The sequence below is a fragment of the Lemur catta genome, chromosome 1, assembly GCF_020740605.2.
Source record: "Lemur catta isolate mLemCat1 chromosome 1, mLemCat1.pri, whole genome shotgun sequence".
NCBI classification, from domain to species: Eukaryota; Metazoa; Chordata; class Mammalia; order Primates; family Lemuridae; genus Lemur; species Lemur catta.
Genome location: NC_059128.1, coordinates 283,498,502 through 283,525,353, shown reverse-complemented (window position 1 = coordinate 283,525,353; position 26,852 = coordinate 283,498,502). Strand labels below are relative to the sequence as shown.

The window sequence follows — 26,852 nt, the reverse complement described above, 5'->3', positions numbered from 1 at the left end:
AAGCCCATATTATCCTGATACCAAAACCAGACAAAGTAGGAAAAAGAAAACTGCACATCAGTGCTCTTATGAACATAAACATAAAAATGCTTAACAAAATATTAGCGAATTGAATTCAGGAATACATATAAAAAGAATTATGCGCCATGACCAAGTGGAGTTTATTCCTGTAATGCAAGGCTTGTTCAATGTTAAAAAAAAAAAAAAAATCAATCCATGTAATCTCCTATTAACAGCCTAAAGATAAAAAACCACATGATCGCATCACTCCATGTAGGGAAAGCATTTGATAAAATTCAATGTAATAAAAACTCTCAGAAAAATAGGAACAGAGGGGAACTTCCCCAAATGGATAAAGAACATCTAGAAAAACCCTACAACCAGCATCATTAATGGTTAAAGACTAAAAGGTTCTCCCTAAGATTGTGACAAAGCAAGATGTCTGTCTGCTCTTGTCACTCAGTCAAGAGAGCACTAGATGTTCTAGCCAGTGCAATACAGCAAGAAAAAGAAAAGGGATACAAACAAACCAGGAGGGAAAAAACAGAACCATCCCTATTGCAGATGACATGACTGAATAGGTAGAAAATCCTAGGGAATCTTTTGTCAAAAATATCCTCCTAGAACTAATAAATGAGTTCAGCGAGGCCACAGCGTATAAGATAAACATACAAAAATCAATTGTATTTCTATATATTAGCATGAATACATGGAAACAAAAATTAAAAATATAACATCATTTGGAATCACTCAAAAAAGTGAAATACTTAGGTATAATTCTAAACACATGTATAAGACTTATGTGTCAAAAACTACAAAACACTGATGAAAGAAATCAAAGAAGATGTCAATAAATGGAGAGACAAACCATGCTTGTGGATTGGAAAACTCAACATACTAAGGACATCAATTCTCTCCACACTGATGCACAGGTTTAATGCAATTCCTATCAAAATCCCAGTAAGATTTTTTTTTGTAGATCTAGACCAGATTATTCTAAAATTTATATGGATAGACAAAGGAACTAGAATAGTTAAAACAATTTTGAAAATAAGCTATAGTAATCAAGATTATATGGTACAAACACACAGATCAATGGAACAAAACAGAAAATGCAGAAACAGGCTCCACAAATATGACCAATTGATTTTTGACAAAGGTACAAAAAACAATCCAGTGGAAGAAGGATCGCTGTTTCAACAAACGGTGCTGGAGCAAATGGAGATCTATAGGCCAAAAAATGAACCTCAACCTAAACCTCACGCTTTATATAAAAGTTAATTCAAAATGGATCATGGATTTAAATGTAAAATGTAAAACTATAAAACTTTTGGTAAAAAACATAAAACAAAATTCTTGGGGTCTAGTGCTAGGCAAAGAGTTCTTAGACTTGGCACAAAAAGCGTGCCCCATAAAAGCAAAATAAATTGGACTTTATCAAAATTAAAAATGTCTGCACTAGGCCAGGTGAGGTGGCTCATGCCTGTAATCCTAGCACTCTGGGAGGCCGAGGCAGAAGGATTGCTTGAGGTTAGGAGTTTGAGACCAGCCTGAGCAACAGCGAGACCCCGTCTCTACTAAAAATAGAGAATTAGCTGGGTGTGGTGGCATACACCTGTAGTCCCAGCTACTCGGGAGGCTAAGGCAGGAGGACTGCTTGAGCCCAGGAGCTGGAGGCTGCTGTGAGCTAGGCTGATGCCATGGCACTATAGCCTGGGCAACAGAGTGAGACTCTGTCTCAAAAAAAAAAAAAAAAAAAATTGTCTGCACTGCAAAAGACTTGTTAAGAGTATGAAAAGAGGGCCAGGTGTGGTGGCTCACGCCTGTAATCCTCGAATTCTGGGAGGCCGAGGTGGGAGGATCACTTGAGGCCAGGAGTTTGAGACCAGCCTGAGTAAGACTGAGACCCCGTCTCTACTAAAAATAGAAAAATTAGCCTGTATTCCCAGCTACAGCTACTTGAGAGGAGGAGGCAGGAAGATCCCTTGAGCCCAGGAATTGGAGGTCGCGGTGAGCTACGATGATGCCATCGCACTCTACCCGGAGTGACACAGTAAGACTGTCTCAAAAAAGGATGAAAAGATACTTAGCTATAGACTTGGAGGAAATATTTGAAAACCATATATCCAATAAAGAACTAATATCTAGAATAAGCAAAGAAATCTCAAAACTCAACAATTTAAAAAAAAAAAAACAAATAGAAAATGGGCAAAACACATGAGCATTTTACCAAAGAAGATATACAGATGGCATATAAGCACATGAAAAAATGTTCAACATCATTAGCCATCAGGGAAATGAAAAATTACAACAGTGAAGCATCACCACACAGCATCAGAATGGCTAAAGTACAACTGGCGCCTCAGCATGGGTGAAACTTAATAGCATTCTGCTAAATGAAATGATCTGGTCACAAGAGGACAAACACTGTTCGATTTCCCTTACAGGAGGGACCTAGAGTACTCAAATCCACAGAGATAGACAGGAGAATGGGGGGGGGCAGAGGCTGGAGGAGGGGGATGGGGATTTAGTATTTAGTGGGTTAAAGTCTCAGTTTGGGAAAATGAGACAGTTCTGCAGATGGTGGAGGTGATGGCTGCAAAACACTGGGAATGGACTTAATACCCCTGAACTGTACACTTAAAAACAGTTAAGATCATAAGTGTTATATTATGTATATTTTACACAATTTTTTAAAATAATAAATATTTTTAAAAGAAATAAAAGAAAGAAATTAATGGTACTGTACCCTCCATCAACATGGGAGTGGGGGTCCAGTACGCAGATTGAGGGACTCACTTCATACCCTGAGAGAGTTCATTCCCAAACCAGGCCAGGGTCGGGTCCCTAAAGGGTCCTTCCGGCAAGAAGCCACTGAGACAGCCCAGCAATTCGGAAAGAGCTGGTGGTCTCAGGAATCAATGCAGTGTCTGCAGTGGCTAAGAGGTAAAGCAGGACCCCAAACATATGTACCTGGGACTGCACGGGGGAGTATGGGCTTCCAGGCTCTCCACTCAATAAAGTTTCACTGTTCATTTTCGTTTTTAGACAAGCAATATATCGACTGCAGAAATCTTTGCAGAGTTCATTAACCTTTTCCAGCTCAAGAAGATGAATGCGCAAAACCTGGATTGCTTTTACCATCTAGAAGCAGAGAAAATAAAGACTTTCAGATGAGACAAAGATAGCATTATGGTAAGTTATCATTGTCACACATGCCAGTTCTTAGTTATTAGATGGAACCACCTTTACTGCCAATAACAGAATGGACTCACATCGAAGTCGCACAAACTGAAGTTCTAGTGCTGTGTGCCTAGCTGCATCCGGAGTGCAGGGAACACAACAGCGCCCAGTGTCGGCCTCAGCACGTCCCAGTGCCGGGAGTGCGGGCTCTGGGCCTGTGGACAGCTGGGCCGGGACCCAGCTCCCCCGCTGACTCAGCCCGCAGCGGGGCAAGTCACTTACCCTGTCTCCTCCTGCCTCTGCATCCATAAACAGGAGTATGTCCATACCCACTCCTAGGTGGTTCTTAACTTTTATAACATTCAATTGTGGTGTCAAGTCTAAGAACGCTTTGCCTAGCCCTAGATCTTGAAGATTTTCTCTTACGGTTTTTCTAAGTTTTTTATTTTTGCATTAAGTTGCTAATGGGGTAATTTGTCCCACAGCAACAGCTAACTAATATCACCAGTGAAACCACTTTCATAAGTACCACACGCCTGCGAATCAGCACCTCCAAAGCTCATCTCCGTCCCTAGCAACGCGGTGGTGGTGATCCACACGTATGTGCCCAAGGAATGACCAACCGCTCAACAGCAAGTCACCGAGCATCAGGCTGTGCTAGGCCCTGTGCTGAACAGTCGCCAGTCAGGAGAGCCTTGGTCCCTGCCAACCCAGAGGGGCAGAGAGGACACCTGCTCCCCACTTGCTGAGCCAAGGCAGGAGTGGGCCAATGGAAAGATGCATATGCAACAGACTCGGGCAGAGAGAGTTCTGATCATCACCCCAAAGGGGCGTGCACTGCTATTCTCACTTCAGGGAATGAGACAGACTCAAAGTCAGATAACTTGCTTATAAAATCTATTAGATGGCCGGGCGCAGTGGCTCACACCTGTAATCCCAGCACTCTGAGAGGCCAAGGCGGGAGGATCGCTTGAGGCCAGGAGTTCGAGACCAGCCTGAGCAAGACCCTGTCTCTACAAAAAATAGAAAAATTAGCCAGGTGTGGTGTCACGTGACTGTAGTCCCAGCTACTCAGGAGGCTGAGGCAGAAGGATCGCTTGAGCCCAGGAGTTTGAGGCTGCTGTGAGCTAGGCTGACACCATGGCGCTCTATCCCAGGCAATGGAGAGAGACTCTGTCTCAAAAAAAAACTATTATGCAGTAGGGACTGAGTATATCATAAGAATTTTTATTTTTCTATTTTTTTTTAAGATTAGACATTAACCCCAACAAACCTTCACAAATACACAGGAGAGAACTGAATCCCCTAGACTAGTTAGGACGGAGGCTCAAATTATTTATTTGCTTAGTACAGGGCAACTAGAGATGGCTAGAAGACACAGGGACATCCAAGTTACACACACTATATGTTATTCTGTAATGACATGGTTTCCTCCTTTAGCAGAACTACAAGCAGTCCAAAGTTCTAATTATAAGTTTAAAATTCTACTTACTAAATTGTCAGTTTCTGGATCTTCACAAAAGAAGGGTTTCCCTTCTTTCTCTTGCTTCCTTACAAAATTTTCAATGTCCACATCAAAACTGGCAGAAGTCGTGCCTTCGGAGCCCTGGGTAGATTGTTCACATTTTTCAAACAACAAAGCTAATAATGGGAATAGTGGATGCCTGGGGGAGGAAAAAAAAACAATAAGCATATGCTTTACACCTCCGTGAGAATGTTTTGGTACGTATGCACGCATTATTTTATCTAACACCTTTGTTGGGCTATAATTTATATACCACACAATTCATCCATTTAAAGTGTAAAAGTCAACGGTTTTCAGTATATTTATAGAGTTGTGCAACCCTTGCCAGTCAATTTTAGAACTTTTTTGTCATCTCCAAAAGAAACCCTGTACCCATTAGCAGTGGGTCCATTTCCCCCAAACCCCAGCCCACCACGAATCTACTTTCTATCTCTATACATTTGCCACTTCTAGACATTTCATATAAATGGAATCATTTAATACACGGCCTGTGGTGGCTGGCATCTGTTTTTGAGGCTTATTAATGTTGTAACATGGATCAGTACTTCATTCCTTTTTATGGTCAAATAATACCCCATCACATGGATGTACCATATCTTATCTATCCATCAGCTGATGGGCACGTGGGTTGTCTCTATCTTTTGGTTATTACTGTTAATGCTGCTATGAACACTCACGTGTAAGTTTTTGTGCGGACAGATGTTTTCATCTCTCTTGGGTATGTGCATACACTGTAACTGCTATCTAGCTCATATGTAACTCTACGTTGAACTTTTAGAGGAATTGCAGGACTGTTTTCCAAAGTAGCTGCACCATTTTACATTCCCACTAACAGTGTATGAGGATTCTAATCACGCCACACCCTCAACACTTGTTATTTTCTGTTTTTTGTTTTTTTAATTATAGTCATCGTAATGAGTGGTGTATCTCTGGTTTTTATTTTATTTTATTTTATTTATTTTGAGACAGTCTCGCTCTGTTGCCCGGACTAGAGTGCCATGGTGTCAGCCTAGCTCACAGCAACCTCAAACCCCTGGGTTCAAGAGATCCTCCTGCCCCAGCCTCCAGAGTAGCTGCGACTACAGGAACACCCCACTGCGCCCAGCTAGTTTTTTCTATTTTTAGTAGAGACGGGGTCTCGCTCTTGCTCAGGCTAGTCTCGAACTCCTGACTTCAAGCGATCCTCCTGCCTCAGCCTCCCAGAGTGCTAGGATTACAGGCGTGAACCACCACACCTGGCCTCTAGTATTTATTTTTAATTACACAATAAATGAATACATACCTCTTAAAAAAATTCAGACCATACAGAGATCAAGCAGAAATCCTCTTGGGTACCACAATGTACCCCTCCCCTCCTCCCCTCTCCCCCAGAGTGGTTGCTAGTACTGTTTTAATGGGTGTCCTCTTCCAGAGGATGCTGTGCCCTCACATAGTTCTGTAACTTGGTTTGTTCTTCAAAATGTTCGTATGTCACTCAAACAGGACTGGCTTCATAGGTATAAGACTTGGGAGCTGCCCAGGGCCTCAACTCAGTTTAATGCTCTGCTATTACTGTCCTTAAAACACTTAATGCATTTGGAACAAGGAGTGCCATGCTTTCTTTTTGCACTGGGCCCCGTAAATTACATAGCCAGTGCTACTTAACAGACTGTGTCCTTGCACAGAAATCCATATCTTAACCGTAGCAAATGCAGGACACAGTGTGAAATCCCAACAGGGTAGCCATTCACCTATTGTTGGTTGTTTGCAGATAATTATTGTTTACAAACAATGTAGGAGAGACTTGGTATACATACATATGCAATGATCTTCCAGGAGAGCTACCTAGAAATGGAATCGCATACACATTATCCAAGTTATTGCCATCACACGCTACAACAGGGATAAACCTTGAGGACATTATGCTAAGTGAAATAATTTGTCACAAAAGACAAATATTGTATAATTCCACTTACATAAGTCTCTAAAATAGTCGGGTTCATAAAAACACAAAGTAGAATGGTAGTTACCAGGGGCTGGGCAAGGAAGGAGGAGGAAAAGATGACAGTTGTTTAATGGGTACAGAGTTTCAGATCTGCGAGATGAAAAAGTTCTGATTTGTTTCACAGCAATGTAAATCTACTTTACACTACCAAACTGTACATTTTTTTTGTTTTTTTGAGACAGAGTCTCACTTCGTTGCCAGGGCTAGAGTGCCATGGCATCAGCCTAGCTCACAGCAACCTCAAACTCCTGGGCTCCAGCTATCCTACTGCCTCAGTCTCCCGAGTAGCTGGGACTACAGGCATGCGCCACCATGCCTGGCTAATGTTTTCTATATATTTTTAGTTGTCCAGCTAATTTCTTTCTATTTTTAGTAGAGACAGGGTCTGGCTCTTGTTCAGGCTGGTCTTGAACTCCTGAGCTCAAAAGATACACCTGCCTCGGCCTCCCAGAGTCCTAGGATTACAGGCATGAGCCACCGCACCCGGCTGGAATTATTTTATTTAAAAAATCTTTTTGTTATTTTTTTCTTTCCATTTCCACAGGTATCAATATAAAAATTTTTTAATTGAGTTAGCTCTAACATATATGTAACCAATTTTTTAAAAATTCTGACCATGGTATTTATTTTTTAAATTATCTAATAGTACCAGCCTGAGCAAGTGCGAGACCCAGTCTCTCCTAAAAAATAGAAAGAAATTAGCTGGACAACTAAAAATATATAGAAAAAATTAGCCGGGCATGGTGGCGCATGCCTGTAGTCCCAGCTACTCAGGAGGCTGAGGCGGGAGGATTGCTTAAGCCCAGGAGTTTGAGGTTGCTGTGAGCTAGGCTGACGCCACGGCACTCTAGCCTGGACAACAGAGTGAGACTCTGTCTCAAAAAAAAAAAAAAAACTATCTAACAGTAGAGCTGACTGTCCCTGAAGCGCAGGGCCATGAATTCAGCACACGTACAGACCGGTGCAAGCACCGCCAGTCAGAACGCAGACAACCCCAACTCCCAACGCACCTCTCGCTCCCCCTCTGCAGCCCCCGCCCAGGCAACCACTGGGCTGGTCACCATTACTACAGTTTTGTCTTTTCAAGAATGCTACGTAAATGCAATCTTATGATGTGTAACCTTTCGAGAATGGCTTCACTCCGAGGCATAACGCAGCTAGAGTTCAAGTTGTTCCATGTATCCACATTCCTTTTTATTACCGAGAAACATTTCATTGCATGGTTACACAGGAAGTCCTCACTAACCTTGACAGGTTCTTGGAAGCTGCTCCCTATAGCAGGTCCTCAGATAACACCATGTTCATGAGAAAAACCAAACTGGTTTCATTATACATCATTTCACTTCAAGTCACAGACTCCATGAGGCTGGATGCTTAGTGAGGATTTACTGTAATACCATTTGTCTGTTCATTCATCGGTTGAGGAACATTTGGGTTGTTTCCAGTGTTCGACAATTATGAATAGCGTACAGTTGAACAGATATTTGTACATTCTTGTTCACAGCAGCAATACTGACAGGAGTCACAAGGTGGAAACAACCCATGTGTCCACTGATGAACGGATAAACAAATGCGGCATACACATACAACGAAACATCACTCAACCTTAAAAAGGAAGAAAAATCTGACACATGCTACAATGGGGATGAACTCTTAAGACATTATGCTAGGTGACATACGCTTGTCACAAGAGGACAAATACTGTCTGATTCCACTTATATAAGAGATACCTGGAATCATCAAATTCACAGATAGAAAGTGGAATGATGGCTGCCAGGAGCTAGGAGGAGGAGGAAGAGGAAATGGGGAGTGAGTGTTGAATGGGGACAGTTTCAGTTTGGGATGATGAAGAAGTTCTGGACACAGATGGTGCTGATGGTTGTACAACAATGTGAATCAATTTAATACCAATGAACTGTATACCCAAAAAGGTTAAGATGGTAAATTTCGTTATGTATATTTTACCACATTAAAAAAAATTCATACATAGGATTTTGTGGGAATTTCGCTTTTCATTTTTCCAGGGTAGATACCCAGGAGTACCGGGGATTGCTTGGCCATATAAAATGCACTTGTTTGTAAGAAAGGACACACCACTCTCCATGCCGACAGCCCGTCGGCATTCCCACGCGATGCACAGAGTTCCAGGTGCTCAGCGCTCTTTGCCAGCATTTGGTCTGATCACTTTTTTCATTTTAGCTGTTCTAATAGATGCATAGTGGCACCTCATCATGGCTTCCACGTTCATTTCCCTGACCACTAAATACCTTTCACAACCCAAACCAGCCTTGCCTTCCTGGGATAAACTCCACTCGGTCACTGGGTATTATTCTTTTTATATACTGCTAGATTCAACTTGTTAATATTTTATTGATGGTTTTTGCATCTAAATTCATGAGGCATGTTGGTCCGTATTTTTCTTGTTTTGTGTTATCTCTGTCTGGTTTTACTACCAGAGTGGTGCTCAAATCACAAAATGAGCTGGGAAGCATTCCCTCCTCTTTTATTTTCGGGAAGAGATTGTGTGGACTTGCTGTTCTTTTCTTCTTCATATGTTCAGTAGAAATCCCCAAAAAACCATCTGGGCCTAAAGATTTCCTTTACAGGGCTATCTAAAATGCAGGTTATATTTCAAAAACTTTTTTTTAGATTTTAGAAATAACATCTTAATCTGAGAAGATTTTCACCCAGGCAGTTATCACGTCATCTCTACTCCTCCTGGTGGTAGCTCTAGTTCCACCTAACGAGGTTTTCCATTCTCTTTACTTCTGCGAAAACCCCACCCACATCTCCAGGGCTACCTATAAATGGCCTGCTTGTCTGCATCCATCGGGGTCTGAGACTCCGCAGGGGGAGGGCTCACTCCTTCCGCATCAGGTTCAGAGCAGTTTGGATCTTGCTCTGTCTTTAACTCTGTTACTACCTGCATCTGTAAAGGAGGAGGACAATTTTGTTACCAAACACAAAATAAACCGCTAAGTATTCTATGCTCCAACAGGAATGCAATCAGAATGGCAAATTGCCAGACAGTTATATGACTGGCAATAATACATAAGGAATATTGCCAACAAAACTCTCTTGAATTTAATATGCTTTAAAAATAGATAAAGGTTAAATTCCAAAACTGTTTAAGAACTGAGATGACCAACCAATATCTCTTAAGTACTCATGATTCTTAATATCATACCAACTATACACCATTGAAGGGAATTCTTGCTATGTATCCTCACTTTTAATAATACTACATGGCCAGGCGCAGTGGCTCAGGCCTGTAATCCCAGCACGCTGGGAGGCCAAGGCAGGAGGATAGTTTGAGGCCAGGAGTTCAAGACCAGCCTGGGCAACAAAGTGAGACCCCGTCTCAACCAAAAAACAAAACAAAAAGCAACAAAAAAATAATGTTAGAATACAAGAAAGTATGAAGTATAAAGAAATAGTCCAAGCTCTTATCACAAAAACAACTCAAACCCAATATGCTACATATTTGTGGCAGGAATCAAATTCTCCCATACATACCTCAAATCTCAGGAATACATAAGCTATAAAAATGTTAAGAAATATCACTGAATTCAGGACATAAAGGCCAGATGTATTTACTTAAAGTCTTAAAGAAACTATCATTTAAATTGCTTCAAACAAGCTATGTGTTTGTCACTTAGGTAAAACACATTTAAGTCCTTAAACAAAGAATTCAGTTTACAAAAACATTTTGCTCAGTAAACTACTAACTATCCAGGAGCGAGCGGCAGGTTACACCGTCCAGGCCTGGCCGCACCTCTGCCCCTGGAGGAGCCAGCCTGGGGGAGGGGCGGGGCTGTGCGCTCTCCCTCCAGCCAGGAGACAACTTTCCTCCCACTGCCGCCTTTAGGTGGCACAAAATACCTGAGAAACTGTTTTTCTCCTTCTCTTAAAAAATAAAAGCAACCAAACCCCGATCCAGCATAGTATTTCTGGAGGGGGATATGATAGTATGTATAAAAAGCCTTAAAAGATTTATTTCGGTATTTTTTAAACGACTGTAGAAAAAGAGAAAGCTAAATGTTCAACCTTGGAGGAATGGCTAAGTAATTATGACACATCTATATCGTAGACACATTTCAACGTCTGTTTACAATAACACTTGCCAAAGCACTTCCAGGTCCCGGGGGGGCAGTGAGGTGCACTGACACGGGCGCAGCCGCCTGGGAGGAGGGCAGCACCAGAAGTGTGAGAGGGCACCTTGCCAGAGGCAGGGGTAAGGCAGGCAGAGGGCTAGGTAAGCAGGTGGCAGGGAGTCTTTGCTGGCAAATACCCGACGGGCAGCAGAGCAACAGGAACACCCAGGGCCAGTGACCCACAGCAGGCAGAGAAGTGCCCAGGTGTGCCAGGCAGAGGGAGATCAAAAGAGGGGCTGGGGGTAGTCAGAGGGCCACGGGGCAGTTTGGATTACCTACAATCCATGAGGAGCTCCTGGAGGGCTCAGGCAGGGGGTGAGAATCTCCCTGCCACCTGGGCTAGAATGCCATGTGACCCTAGCTCACAGCAACCTCAAACTCCTGGGCACAAGTGATTCTCCTGCCTCAGCCTCCCGAGTAGCTGGGACTACAGGCATGCGCCACCATGCCTGGCTATAGATTTGCATTTCAGAAAAACAAATCACTTGGAAATACTAAAGGACTTCCAGGCTGGTAAAGCAGGCTAAAACTACATCATGGAATTTTCCTCCCTCAATTCCTGTAAGCAGCAAAAAGCACTTAAAAAATGCCAATAAAGGCCAGGTGTGGTGGCTCATGCCTGTGATTCTAGCACTCTGGGAGGCTGAGGCGGGAGGATCCTTTGAGCTCAGGAGTTCAAGACCAGCCTGAGCAAGAGCAAGACCCTGTCTCTACAAAAAATAGAAAAATTAGCCGGGACAGGGAGGCCAGGGAGGCAGGGCCCCTCAGTGCCTGAACACCCTCCGCAGACACGCTGGGCGGTGCCAGCGAGCACCCTGCCCTACCTGACTCCGCACTGAAAACCCACTGCGCAGGGGAGCAAAGGGCAGGGCTGAGTCTCTTCACTGGAAATGAGCCTCAGGGCTCCAGAGTGTAGCGGGCTGGACCACACGGAGAAACACTCTTGCCCAAGTGCCTCGACTGAGCCTCGCCTCCTGCCTCCCCCTCCTCCTCAATTCCTTCAGGTCACAGGTCAAAATACCCAGATACTCAAGACTACAAACACTGTAGCTTCCAGGAAAACAAAGTCCATCTCCGGCGTGAGGACAGGGCCACCGAGCACGTGCAGGTGGAAGCGTGAGCAGAACTTGCAAATACGTTGCTGGGATGGTCCCCTGGCACACGCACAGCTGCGGAGATGAAACTGCAAAATTCCCATCAAGAAGCTGATCAAGTAAGATGTTCAGATTGGTGACCAGTCAACGTGGGAATCTGTGATTATCAAAACCACCCAGCTTTTCTTTAAAAGCAACAATACAAATTAATACTGATGTTAAAAAGGTAAATTCCCAAAAAACTATCACGTTTGGAGGGGTAGGGTTCAAAATTACTGGCAATCTTGGTATCACGTTAGGAAATAATATGAATAATTCTACAGTTTATCTTTCTGAACACCAACATAGAGTAGGTGCATACCATACTTAAAATTGAACATGCAACCTCATGGAAACTGAATTATAAACACACAAAGCACTGTCCACGCTTTAGTGCCAGGCCGACTGTAATGAGAATGCAGAACAAAGTTCAAGTCTCACTTGCTGCCCGTCCTGGTAGCTGTCTATGCTCAGCGTCTGTGTGGCCATCATGGTTCCCAAGGGCTGTGCGGGAAGTCAGATCATCCTGAGTGACGGCACATGGAGTCTGGGGACAAAAGGAGAAGAGCGTCAGTCAAGAGGTGGAGAGTGTGTTTGGTCTCCCTTATTCCACAGCATCCATGTAACTTTTTAAAAATACACATTTTTACATGGAGAGGAAAAAATCATCTTTAACACTATGTTATAAGCCAAATCTTGCCCAGCAGCATCTCATGTACTGAGCAATGACTTATTTCACTGTGCCGGGCCCTGACTCGCTGTTACACTTTCAGCCACCTGCATTCACCACCCAACACATGTGCCAAATACCGCCGGGTCCTGGTGTGCAGCAGCACGCAAGGCAGGTGAGCCCCTGCCGTCCTGGAGCACGGCAGGCAGGCGAGCAGGTGACAACATGCAGAGGGAGCACCAGGTGGCAGCACACCCAGGAGCATAGTGCCAAGTGAGAGAGGGCCGTGGGTCCCTTGCCCAGGCATGCTGTTGGGGCAGGCCTCCCTGAGATGTTGTCATTTCAGCCGAGACCTGAATGACATGCTGAGATCAGGGAGACTGGTGTTCCAAAGAGAGGGACCGGCCAGGGCACAGAGCCCAGACGGGGAGGCTACGCTGAGCACTCTTCTAAACACAGGTACATAATGCAAATGTGTAACCAGTGGCTCATTTGCTTCATGACATAAAACCTTGTCCTATCACTCATAGGCTGCAGCAAGGGGCCAGGGACACAGCGACCACCTGCAGTGGGGACGCAGAAAGGCAGTGCTGGCGCAGGGCAGCCAGGCTCAACTGCAGCTGGCACAGGGCAGTGACATCTGGGGTGAGTCACAGAGACTCAGGGTCCAGGCTACACAGAGAAGGTCATGTGGAGCTCAAAGGCAGTCGTGCCACTTGTCCAGTACAAGCAAGAGCACCAAAGGTCCCCAGGGGAAGCAACACAGTAGGACCGTGGTACCTAATCCCCAGACCGTGGACCGGTACTGGTCCATGGCCGGTTAGGAACCTGGCCACACAGCAGCAGGTGAGTGGCAGGCGAGAGTGAAGCTCCATCTGTATTTACAGCCGCTCCCCATCACTCACATCCACTGGCTAAGCCCCACCTCCTGTCAGATCAGCGGTGGCACTGGATTCTCATAGGAGCATGAACACTACCGTAAACTGCACATACGAGGGATCTAGGTTGTGCTCCTTATGAGAATCTAATGCCTGATGACCTGAGGTGGAGCTGAGGTGGTGATGCTAGTGCTGGGAAGTGACTGCAAATACAGATTATCATTAGCAGAGAGGCTTGACTGCACAATAAATGTGATGCACTTAAGTCATCCAGACACCATCCCTCACCCCATATGTGGAAAAACTGTCTTCCATGAAGCTGGTCCCTGATGCCAAAAAGGTTGGGGACCACTGCAGTAGGACACTGTGCTAAACAGAAGCAAATCCAGTCCAAGCCAAGCAAGGTGGGGAAGGAACAGAAGCATGTCCTAAACGAGACAGTTAAAAGGAACAGGGCATCCGGCCCACTGACAGCAGAGTGCAGGCAGCAGCCTGGCCACCACCCGAGCCCCTGACACATCTTGGCTCAATGTGCCCTCACACCCAGCCTGGAGAGAGGCACTCCTGGGGGGCCCCTTTACGTCTGGGAGCCTGAGGCATGTGGCCAAGGCCATGGAGCTAGCCAGAGGCTGAGCTGGGACTCGACCTCAGCAGGAGGGACGCGGACCTTCTGGGTCTGTGGCCGTCACCACGAACCAGAGCCTCTCACGGCCTGAGGAGTTGGCATGTGGCAGGGGACAGTCATACAGTATGAGTTTATAAGGAGCCATGGGGGCAAAAGATCATTCCTTATAGCCTTGTGCAAATGCTTGTCATGCGCTGGGAACTCTCCTGTGCAGTGACAGACAGAGGGCTCGGGGGCACACGCCACACAGAACAGGTACACAGGGAAGTCAGGGGTCAGGGGGTGCACGGGGAGGGGCAGGCTGAGTACCCGGGGAGGGGAGGTGGGCGGGTACCCGGGGAGGGGAGGCGGGCGAGTACAAGGGGAGGGGAGGTGGGCGGGTACCCGGGGAGGGGAGGGGGGCGAGTACACGGGGAGGGGAGGTGGGCGAGTACCCGGGGAGGGGCAGGCTGAGTACACGGGGAGGGGAGGTGGGCAAGTACCCGGGGAGGGGAGGGGCAGGCTGAGTACACGGGGAGGGGAGGTGGGCGAGTACACGGGGAGGGGAGGTGGGCGAGTACCCGGGGAGGGGCAGGCTGAGTACACGGGGAGGGGCAGGCTGAGTACCCGGGGAGGGGAGGTGGGCGAGTACCCGGGGAGGGGAGGTGGGCGAGTACACGGGGAGGGGAGGTGGGCGGGTACACGGGGAGGGGAGGTCGGCGGGTACCCGGGGGGGGGGGGGGGAGGTCGGCGGGTACCCGGGGAGGGGAGGTCGGCGGGTACCCGGGGAGGGGAGGTCGGCGGGTACCCGGGGAGGGGAGGTCGGCGAGTATACGGGGAGGGGCACAAGCACAATCCTGTTGGCAAGTACACAGGTAAATACCTTGATGTGAAGTCGGGGACAGGAAGGACCCCGCAAGGAGGGATCTGATGCGCGCAGGTGGAGTCACCCGGGACAGGTGTGGCTGGGCAGAGTGGTGGAGGAGGTAGGGGGGAGGAGGGAAGTGACCTGGTGACAGGAGACGAGACCACAGAGTCTACGTGCCACAGTGAAGATGCTGGGTCTCTGAGCGGATGGGAAGGTTTGAGCAGAAGGGTGAGGGGGCTCGTGCCCTCACTGTGTGAGAAGCACTGATGTGTGACTTGGGGACACAGCAGCGCTGGGGTGGCTGTGGCCATGGTTGGGGCAGAGGCTGTGGGCACTGGCAAAGCAGGCGAGTGGGGGGAGCTCAGGGCCTGCAGACAGACTGGGGCAGGGTGGGGGGCCGGCGTGGGTTGGAGGGTCCCCCCGAGCACCGGGGAGAGCAGAGCCGCAGGTCCCAAGTCGCAGCAGATGGCAGGAGCAGCCTCTGTGGCCTGAGAGGGGAGAGGGAGGTGGGACATTTAGATCTGAGATGCTCCTCAGACGCCCACGTGGAAAATCCAAGCAAGGGGGTCTAAGCTAGAAGCACAAACCTGGGCATCACCAGAGCACGGTCAGTATGTGCAGGGCTGAACTGCGTCCTCCAGACAGATGTGTCCAGGCCCTAACTCCCAGCACCTGTGAGTGGGACCTTATTTAGAAACAGGGTCTTCACAGATGGAATTATGTTAAGGGTCTCGAGATGAGACCACCCCCGATTTCAGATCCCAGTGACGGGTCCCTGTAAGAGATGGGAGAGGAAGACTTGAGGTACACAGAGGGGGGCACCACGTGAAGATGAGTCCATAAGCCACGGAAGGCTGAGGATCGCTGGGGCCACCAGAAGCTGGGAGAGGCAGGAAGGACCCTCCTCTGAAGCCTTCAGAGGGAACGCAGCCCTGCTGACACCTCGATCTCTGATTTCTGGCCTCCAGACCACGAGAGAATAAATTTCTGTGTTTCGTCTACCCAGTGTGTGTTAATTTGTCACAGGAGGCCTAGCAAATGAACACGGTGTGTAAAGCCCTAAGCTGGGTGAGGCCACCCAGGAAGAGACAGGAGGCAGAGCACATCGCCTGGAGGGTGGCAGGTCGCAGCATGGGATGAGGAGCAGCAGCCAGTGGGCCACGAGTGGAACCACGTGGAGCCCCTGAAACCTCGTGGAGGAGGGAGACCAGCAGGTGGGAGTGCCAGCCACTTGAAGGATGGCTGAGGGCCGAGCATGGCCAGCGGGGGGACAGGAGAGACTTCAGGGAAAGGGCCGTGACTGAGCTGTCCCAGTGCCAGTGCCGGGGTGATCCTATCGACACGACACAATGGAAAAGGCTGGAAACCACTTTCAACAGAAGCCTGGTACACCGGGTAATGGCCACCCAGGAAATGGAGCACGTGCAATTAGAAAATGTGAAGAAACTCTTCACGAACTGTAGAACCATCATCAAAGTTGTCCTCTACTCCCCGAGACCCCACATACCTGCGAACTTGTCACTGCACATCTCCTGATGGCCTTGCCTTGACCCCCACCTGGCTCTGCTCCAAAGCCCTGACCTCCAGCTTCACTTCCAACTGCTGCCCTGCCCAGTGCAGTGGCTCTTGCATGGCACTGTCACCCGCGATGGCCTCCTGCCGGGTGTGTGAGCCTCTAGTCCTGCCTTCCTCCAGTCCATCCGCCAAGCTTTTTTTTTTTTTTTTTTTTTTGAGACAGTGTCACTCTGTTGCCTGGGCTGGAGTGCCGTGGCATCAGCCTCGCTCACAACAACCTCAAACTCCTGGGCTCAAGCCATCCTCCTGCCTCAGCCTCCCGGGTAGCTGGCACTACAGGCATGCGCCACCATGCCTGCCTAATTTTTTCTATATATTTTTAGTTGTCCAGCTAATTTCTTTCCATTTTTTTAGTAGAGACGGGGTGCCTCTCTTGCTCTTGCTCAGGCTGGTCTCGCACTCCTGATATCACGCAATCCTCCGGCCTTGGCCTCCCAGAGTGCTAGGATTACAGGCGACAGCCACCATGCCCGGCCCCTCCAAGCTTTCTAAACTGCAAGTCTGATCATGTGACTGGCCTGCTTAAAATCGCCTCTGCCCAACCCCCACCGTCAGGCATCAGCACCCCCCACTGGCCCTTCCCTGCCCCAGGAGTTGTGTGAACAGTCTCCAGGTGCTGTGCTCCTCCCACCTGGGTCCTCCTCAGCCTGGCAGCTCTGCCCACACAGCCCTCCTCTGCACGGCCAGCTCAGGGCCTTGCTGCAGCACCCACTCACCCTCTCCAGAGTCTGCAGTGAGTCGCTCCCCTCTAGCGTTGGGGCCTGCGCACAGCAGCCTCTGCTCAGCCTGCAGAATTCCCGCTGCTGATGGAGACTGCGCGCTCCTCCAGGGCCAAGAGCCCTGTCTCGCTGCATCACAACTAGCTCAGTCTCTGCTGTGCAGTAGGTACTAAATAAAAATGTTTCTAGAAGAATGAATCATAAGCTTAACCTGAAACGAATCAATGAGGTGACACATAATTTACAACAGCTCTGCTTGCCTTGATCCCGCGTCTCCTTGTTCCCCTTATGGCCAGTTTAACCTTTACTGTTATTTCAGCGGTTCCTGGAGTGTAAGACGGTGGCAGCCAGGCTCTGTGCGTCACCTCCACCTCCACAGAGAAGGCAGCCACCGGCTCGCAGCACAAGGCCAGCAGACAGCTGCTGGACAACGGCCAGGAGAGGGCTTGCGGGACAATCTACTGGAGAAAGAGAAACAAAGGGCACAAGGAAGGAAAACGAGCGTTTGTTTCCTCAGCACCCCTATGCCAGGAGGATCCATCACGTGTCTGTTTATTTGATCTTACACGTGGAGGAGGGAGGTGTGAACTCCACCTTCCAGAGAAGGCAGCCGAAGCTGGGCAGCAGTACCCAGAAATGAGGGAGCCAACACGGAACCTGAGCAGTGGGGGTTTCCAGGCATCAGCCACATGGAGGTGCGAATCTCTGAAAGTCTGAGCCTCATCAGGATGGAAATGAGCACTACTTCTAACACTTCCATTCAAAAATAGCCACAGAAAAGAAAACGACACTGAACTCCCTTATGTGGCTGAGTCCCTTCCCTGGCCATGCTGGGTAAACAGAGTTCAAGTGATGAGTGAGCTTCCGTTGTCAACGTCACCAATGTACATCTCCCAGGATGTGGCCAAACCTAAATCAGACCCTATGGTAGACAGTTCTACGTCAAAAGTCACGTCGGTCTAGAAACAGCGGGACCAGAAAGCCAACACCTCTACTCATTTACTGGTGCCCACGCCGTTGTGCTAACTTCCAAACAGCTGCAGCTAAACAGACGTCCGGCACGAGCATCTGGGGCAGCCAGAGCCACAGTGCAGTCAGCCACTTTGTTGGGAGACATTTCTCCATGAATATGTTCAAGTCTCACCATCCAGGCTTTCTGAGCAACTTGGTGAAAGGATGACGGACCAACAAACACACCTGGGAAGGTGGGGTCAAGTGCATCGCTCAGGAGAGACCAGACTCCCACCTCTTTATGTTCCAGAGCAGTGACACTAGGGACCCTTGCTCTACTCACATCCTGAGTGAAGAGCTCTCATGCATATACACACACACAAACTTGCTCTTCCTTCAACAATGGGCAGGATGGGTCCATGTTCAGGCACCCTATGAGTTCAGTCTCATAATTTTGGGATTTCTCTCCTGGGGTGAACATCTGGTTTTCATCGTATCACCCTGCAGGGAGTTGGGGTGGGAGGAAAAAGAGCTGACCCAGAGACGTTGCATCTCCTGTAAGAACATGCACACACCACACACGTGTGTGCACACACATGTGCCATGCATCTATTCCCTGCCCTGGAAGTAGATGCAGTGCTCATCTGCACAGGAAAAGCACAGAGGTGAGGAGGTGGCACCCCTGCATCTCTGCATTGCTCCCTCAACACACACAGAGCAGTCAACTCTGAAATCATTATTCCTGCCAGTGACAACGGGCTATCACTTCATTTAGGTAGTAAGTCACAAACGCGTCCCACAGACAGAACACTCTGGTAGGAGCACCTACAAAGAGCTACACCTACACCAACAAAGAATAATCAAGTGACTCTTAGATGTAAAAAATATACCTCCTTGGGTTCTGCTTTTTTTTTTTAGTTAAAGGTTAAACATGCAGGAGTTTTTTTAAGATTGGGAAAGCTGTTCTAGTTTGAAAAGACTATAAATATATGGTGCACACTGAGAGCCAGGGTTCTCAGTGACAGAGGAGGGAGTGACAAAGACAGAGTGGAGAGGCCAGGCTGCACCCTGTGATGCCTGGGATGGGAACAGAGTTCCCATGTGAGTTCAGGGCTTTTAATAGAGAGTGAAATAGAAATAGATACAGATAGCCAAGTGCGTGGCTCACACCTATAACCCCAGCACTGGGACTGTGAGGTGGGAGGATCGCCTGGGCCCAGAAATTCAAGACCAGCTGGGGCAATATGGCAAGACTCTACAAAAACATTTTAAAAATTAGCTGGGTGTGGTGGCATGCATCTGTAGTCCCAGCTACTCAGAAGGCTGAGGCAGGAGGATCGCCTGAGCCCAGGAGTTCAAGGTTGTAGTGAGCTATGATTGTGCCACTGCACTCCAGCCTGGGCAACAGACATACTATCTCTTAAAACAAAAAAAAAAAATAGATGCAGACGTGTGTATATCACATATATACAGGCATGTACATATACATGTGTGAAAACATGTGCACCCAATTGCCCAGCTCTGTCCACTGAGAAGGCCTAGAAGTAATGATACCCCAGTAGTAACGAACATTCAGCACCTACATTTTGGGCGTGACGTCAATTTTCCAATAAACCAAGTCTCCCTAGAGAAAAGGCTGATTCAATTCCAGAGCTGGGACAGGAAAAGTACAAGATGAGCCTAGAACTTGTTGGGCTCAAAAAATTACGGAGACATGTCCAAGGGAGGGACAAACCATCTCACAGGAGCTCTCACTGGCCAAATCTGGAACAATTTGAGCAAAAATATGGCTGTAACTGGAAATAAAATTAGAATCCATGAGTCCATACAGATATTGAAAAAGAGTCTACCCTAGGCTAACTCTAGTCAGGCTCCTCTGAATCCTCTTCCCAACTAGGCGTCGACTTTTAGACTTCCGTGTTCATCTTTGTATTGCCTATTTTAGCAAGAAACCTGCATCAGGTCATTTTAGCCAAAACCTCCCATCCTTGATATCTGAACACCATCAATACATAATCAAACTCCTCATCCCCTGCCATCCCCCAAGTGATGTCTAAGCATACTTGCCTGCCTTCAGTAAGAATTGTTAGGCCAGTTCAGCAAGAATCTCCCAAGCCCTCGTGTTTCCTCTTAGTAATTTCCCACCCACAGACCCCCCGCAAGCCTGCTCCTTGCCTATCAATCCCCACTTGTCCTTGTATTCAGAGTTGAGGCCAATCTCTCCCCACTACTGCAAAGCCCCACTGCAGTGGTCCCTACACCTACCGCGACAGTCCTGACTAAAGTCTGCCTTCCCATCTTTAACAAGGGTCAGAGTAACTTTTTCTTTAATAATATACATACATAAATGAATAAATGGGGGGAAAGGAAAATCTCTAAATTCCAATAGTTCTCTGATGTGTAGAGAAGGGCAACTGCACGCAAATATCACCACCCGGCAGCCAGCAGCGATCGCTGCTTCAGGCGGGAACCACCAGGGGGTGCCGGCACTGCCCGTGGAGTACGGTGAGGACTGGGAAAGGGGGACAATCTCAGAACACCTGCCACAAGATGCTTGTTCATGACAGAGGGAAAAACAGTACCCTTACAGTGGAGAGACCTGGCAAAAAACACCTGGTTAAGGTGTTAAAAGGGTGGAAATTACATCATGGCCTCCTGACACGATGCACTGAAGAGGACAGTGCACTGGGCCTCTGTGCAGCGCTGCCCAGAACGCAAGCCCAGAGTCTAACTCCGGGATGCACACACAGACCCAAACTGAGGGCATTCCACGAACTATCTGGCCAATGGTCTTTAGAAATGTCGGGATCACGAAAGATAGACTGAAGGACCTCCTCCAGGCTAGAGAGAAATGACAGGTAAACAATGTGTGATTCTGCATTGGGTCTGAGACCCTAAAAAATGTTTTTCTTTGCTATAAAACTCATTAGTGAGACAAATGGCAAAATTTGAATACAGTCAGGGTATATGATAGTATTGCATCAATGTTGCTTTCCTGACTTTCACAACCATGCTATGGTTAATTGAGAAGATCCTTATTTTGAAATGTTCAAGTATGTAGCTGGAAAGGGTGCCATATCTGCAACTTACTTTCTCAAATGTTTAAATATGTGTGTGTGTGTGTGTATTAAATACACATATATGTCACAGAGAGAGAAAAGGAGAGAGGGAGAGAGGGAGCACGATACAGCAAGTTTGGTAAAATGTTAACATTTGGGGAAGGCATATGGGAAGTCTTTGTACAATTTTTGCAACTTCTCTATACCTCTGAAACTTAAAGCTTTTTATAAAAAGCTTTAAATTTAAAGTTTAAAATTTTAAGAATTATAATAAAGGTGAGGGAACTGTTCTGGTTTAAAAAAGACTAAAGAAACAGATACCGTGACCGGGCATAGTGGTTCACATCTGTAATCCCAGCACTTTGGGAGGCCTGGGCGGGAGGATTGCTTGAGCCCAGGAGTTCAAGACCAGCCTGGGCAACACAGCGAGACCCCAACTCCACAAAAAATACAAAAATTACCCACGCATGCACCTGTAGTCCCAGCTACTTGGGAGGCTGAGGCAGGAGGGTTGCTTGAGCCCAGAAGTTTAAGGCTGCAGTGAGCTGTGATGATGCCACTCTAGCCCAGGCAACAGAGCAAGACAGTGTCTCAAAAGAAAAAAAAACAACAACCAAATGCAGTATGTGATCTTGGTTTCAAAAACAAATGCTGTAAAAGACAACTTAAGGACATTTGGGGAGATGAGAAGATAAAATATTACATAACATTCGAGAACATGTGATTTTGATGGTGTGATAATGCTATATGTTCATAGCATGAATATCTGCATTTTGAGGAGTATACGCTAAATTGCTTTAGGTATACAATCGTGATATCCACAACTTACTTTCAAATGGATCAACAAAGATACACACAGAACTAAACAAATTGGGGGCAATCATCAACGACTATTGAGCTTAGTTAGGTGGCAGGTGATTATGATTCTACTTTTTCAACTTTTTTGTTTCATAATGTTCGTAATAAATATTACGGAAAAGTCAGAATTTCATTTCAAAACTTATAGATTTGCAGTCTTCCTGTCTACCAAAACTGGTTAAAACTTCTATTATCTGATATATAGGTATAACCACTCTAAAATAAAAATTTGAAATTTGAAAAGCCTTAAAAATATGTGCTCTCCCTATAATAAAACACCATGCAAGGAATTAAAAGGACAAAGGCAACGCTTTATGACTAACATACATCGCTGAGCAAAATTAGGGAGGCAGAGTCCCCAGGTGGTCACACTGCCTCGGACACCAAAGAAGCCTGAGAGGAGGAGCTGCAGTCGGCAGCTCCGCCCGCTCGAGACAGAGGCCTTCACGTCAAAGAGCCATTTGTAACTTCCTCACTCGTAATTTGTGGAGCTCCTTATGAAATTCCACTGTCCAGCCCAATGATACACCACATCTTGGTAGTAAGACCAAGTGGTTCCTGCAATCAGGCAGGCAAACGGCCTGGCGGAATTCACAACGCTCATCCCAGCACAAATTCTTCGGCTTTAGGTGATGACCTTGTGCTCAGGTCAAGGCCTCTGTCAATCAGCACAGGCACAGGCAGGCCCAAGTCAGAATCGGAGGAAGTAAGTAAAATCTATCACTAACTGGGAAAGAACTAAAAGCATCCAACCCAAAGATGAGCGGTCAGTAGGCTCATCTTTATCAAAAACTATTATTTTAGGTATTATGTAAAAACCAAAGGCTGACCTGACAATCAAGTAATCAAGAAAATTAAGTTTTTCTGATGTTCAAACTCAAACAGTGTCTTAACTTCTTAACATTACACAGGGCTCTAAAAGACCAACCCAATGTACTATAATACTGCGGTCCCCACCTCCGGCCATGGACCGGTACCAGTCCGTGGCCTGTTGGGAACCGGGCCACACAGCAGGAGGCGAGAGGCGGGCGGGCAGCAAAGCTTCGTCTGTGTTTACAGCCGCTCCCCATCGCTGGCATCACCGCCTGAGCTCTGCCTGTCACATCAGCAGCAGCATGAGATTCTCATAGGAGCATGGGCCACACTGTAAACTGCACGTGCGAGGGATCTAGGCTGTGGCTCCTTATGGGAATCTAATGCCTGATGATCGGAGATGGAGCTCAGGCAGTGATGGGAGCTGGGGAGTGGCTGCAAATATAGATTATCATTAGCAGAGAGGTTTGACTGCACAATAAATGAAATGCCCTTGATTCATCCCAAAACCATCCCCCCAACTCCCGTCCATGGAAAAATTGTCCATGAAACCAGTCCCTGGTGCCAAAAAGGTTGGGGACCACTGTTACAATACCATGGTGCTTAAAGGTTAGACAAAGTTTTTGTTTATTTCTACAGTTTCATCTAATAAAAAAGGACACATCATTCATTGAACTTCTTTTTCACTTTGGTACCCTTTCAAGAGCTCCATCCAGGCCAGGCACAGTGGCTCATGCCTGTAATCCTAGCTCTCTGGGAGGCAGAGGTAGGAGGATCACTTGAGGTCAGGAGTTCAAGACCAGCCTGAGCAAGAGCAAGACCAGATCTCTATCAAAAATTTTCAAAAATTAGCCAGGCATGGTGGCATGCATCTGTAGTCCCAGCTACTCAGGAGGCCAAGGATCCCTTGAGCCCAGGAGTTTGAGGTTGCAGTGAGCCATGATGATGCCACTGCACTCTAGCCAGGGCAACAGAGCGAGACTCTGTATCAAAAAAAAAAAAAGAAAGAAAGAAAGAAAGAAAAAGAAAAAAAAAGCCTCCATTCAGACTAAAAATGAAGATGACACAACTTTCCAACCTTCATGTACACAAATATTAAAACTCAGTAGAGGCCGGGCATGGTGGCTCATGCCTGTAATCCTAGCACTCTGGGAGGCCAAGGCGGGTGGATCGCTCGAGGTCAGGAGTTTGAGACCAGCCTGAGCAAGAGCGAGACCCCACATCTACTAAAAATAGAAAGAAATTATCTGGACAACTAAAAATATATATAGAAAAAATTAGCCGGGCATGGTGGCGCATGCCTGTAGTCCCAACTACTCGGGAGGCTGAGGCAGTAGGATCACTTAAGCCCAGGAGTTTGAGGTTGCTGTGAGCTAGGCTGATGCCATGGCACTCACTTTAGCCCGGGCAACAAAGCGAGACTCTGTCTCAAAAAAAAAAAAAAAACAAAAAAACAAAAACTCAGTAGTAACTGAAGGAGTAAGAATTTTAAAATAATATATCCTTTTTCCATCTAGCAATTATTAAATTTAGAACAACAGTAATACACTTTGCCAGCAGAGATGAAGTAAAACCTGGAACTCTGTAGGAGTCAGTCCTGCGAGTCACACACGGTATAGTACACACTTTTGACCATATGTACTTTAGCCATAAAAAATGTTACACTTGTCTCAAAATCAACTGAATAATATAGCTTTAGAGTTGTGACTTTAAAAGGAGGCAAAAACATGAAACACAGGCAGACTCTAACAGGCTGGCATTTTAATATTTTTAAGCATTCTAGTCTGCATCATCAGCGGAATAGGGAAAGGATCTGTTTTAGAAAAGGACCTGACATTAACAGATTAGTTGAATCGCAAGAGGTGGTGAAGTCTTCCCTTTGCTCAGATCAGAGGACTGAGTCTGGGATGGGAGCTGGCGGGGGCGCCCCAAGAGGCTGGGGAGGACGTGCAGGGCCAGGGGCACTCCCTCTCATCCCAGCCACAAATCTCTTGCCCACGGAGCCCAGGGACGACCCCTACTTGCCTGAGATGACGTACTTATCGCCTTAGTGGTGCCTTTAACCCCTATTGACCACGTAAATTTTAACATGTTGGGTTTAGCTCCAGAATAATCTATGTATTTGGCATTAAAGGCATTTGTAGTATTTAAGAAAATTTGGCAAGTTAATCTTAGATTCTAGCCTTGATTCCAATTTAAAATGTGTAACTGAGTTGCTGATTTCTTTTTTACTTAAAAGGTAAAAGAGAGAAATTTACCGAGACTGAAGGTGCCCTCGTTTAATCAGTGTGTGGACACCAGGCACTCTTCTGGGCACTGGGAACTCTGCAGTGAGCAGAACCAGGCCCTGACCCTGCGTCTGAGAACGAAGTCTGAGCATGTGGTGTTCACTGTATGTACAATTTTAAATTATGTGTAAGGGAGTTTACGTTGTAAGTGGAACCAATCACTAAAAATGGTATATTTGGTCTCATCAACTTAGTTGTTCAAAGGTTATCTTAAAGGTGAAAGTTAAAACTTACTGAATTTATAAAGAGAATAATAAATTCATAAATTCTACATGAAACAGAAGAGAAAAACCAGGTCTTTAACTTTATAGCATTAATGAATGTTGATTTTAAAGTAACCTCAAGTAATTGTTTCTGTGTGCAAAAGCCTCATTTCAAAGGGCATTAAAAACTCATGGCCAGAAACTAGACGCTAAAGACATTTTTTATCCACAATAATAAAAAATGGAATCAAACCTACGTGTCTTTCAATAGGGGAACAGCGAGGTCAATTGCGATCGTCCATCACAGGTCTTTGACACGAGGCAGCACGGACGAGAGCTCTCAGGACAGTTGAGTGAAACGGCAGCGCACGCAATTTTACATATCTTTGACTGAGCTGCGCCTTCATTCCACAAATACCTACTGAAGGTCTTCTCTGGGCCGGGCTCTGCTCTAAGTGTTGGGAATAGAGCACCAAACATCACAAAGTCCCTGCTGTCCAGAAACAACTTTTACAATGTATTTATGGACTTATCTGGGGAGAAGAGCCATCTTCACAGGCCGTCCCGCCCAAGAGCGCAGGGCTTTATTTTTCAGACCCTCACCTCTGCCCAGCGCTGAGCCCCATGTCTCTGTGGACGTCTTCTCGGTTAGATTGTTCTTGGTTGGAGTGATTCCCAGTGTATGGTTTTTCCTGCTACTGTCACAACTATCTCATGGCAATTATACTTTCTGGTGGGTTGCTGGTAGAGGAAACATCACTGTGCGAACTGACCTTGTACCTGGCAACTCTGCCAGACCTTCTGGTTCTAATGCTTTATGGAGATGATACTGGTTTTTTCCATAGATGTCATTATCTAAAGTCATGCAAATGCCATCCCAATAAAAATACTGTTGTTTTTGAGAAACTCAAGAAAACTGCTCTCAAATGTAAATGGAAAAAGGTCCATGAATAGCTTTAAATTACCCTTAAAAAAGAAATACCATGGATTCAGAATGTTTCTAACACAAAAAAATGACAAACACCTGAGGTGATGGATACCCCAATTACCCTGATTTTATTAATTCACATTGTAGGCTTGTATCAAAACATCACACGTACCCTATGAAGATATACAACTATTATGTACCCATAATAATTAAAAATACATTGTTTTAAGCTAAAAAGAAAAGAAAAGAAATACCAGGCTGAGCACAGTGGCACCAGCCTATAATCCTAGCTGCACTTTGGGGGCCCAGGCAGAAGGATCACTTGAGGCCAGGAGTTTGAGACCAGCCTGGGCAACATAGTGAGACCCCGTCTCTAAAAAAAAAAAAACATTAACCAGGTATGTATGGTGTCCCCCCCATGCTGTGAGGAACCCCCACAGCGTGGTGAAGGCCCCACCA

General features: G+C 46.6%; 1 protein-coding gene across 5 annotated transcripts in view; it reads right to left on the bottom strand.

Annotated features, from left to right (window-relative positions):
• Positions 1-26,852, bottom strand: part of PKNOX1 (PBX/knotted 1 homeobox 1) — a 65,967-nt gene that overhangs the window by 21,318 nt on the left and 17,797 nt on the right. For 2 of the 5 annotated variants that reach the window (XM_045540740.1, XM_045540743.1), the window contains exons 2-5: positions 12,421-12,526; positions 9,494-9,621; positions 4,676-4,847; positions 2,974-3,144 (exon numbers count right to left, since the gene is read on the bottom strand). In XM_045540740.1, coding sequence (XP_045396696.1) covers positions 2,974-3,144; positions 4,676-4,847; positions 9,494-9,621; positions 12,421-12,471 — 522 coding nt within the window. In that variant the 5' untranslated portion in view covers positions 12,472-12,526. Of the gene's footprint in view, positions 1-2,973; positions 3,145-4,675; positions 4,848-9,493; positions 9,622-12,420; positions 12,527-15,586; positions 15,861-17,290; positions 17,965-26,852 lie in introns of those variants that run through there. The other 3 variants (XM_045540741.1, XM_045540742.1, XM_045540744.1) reach the window with 3 other exon arrangements.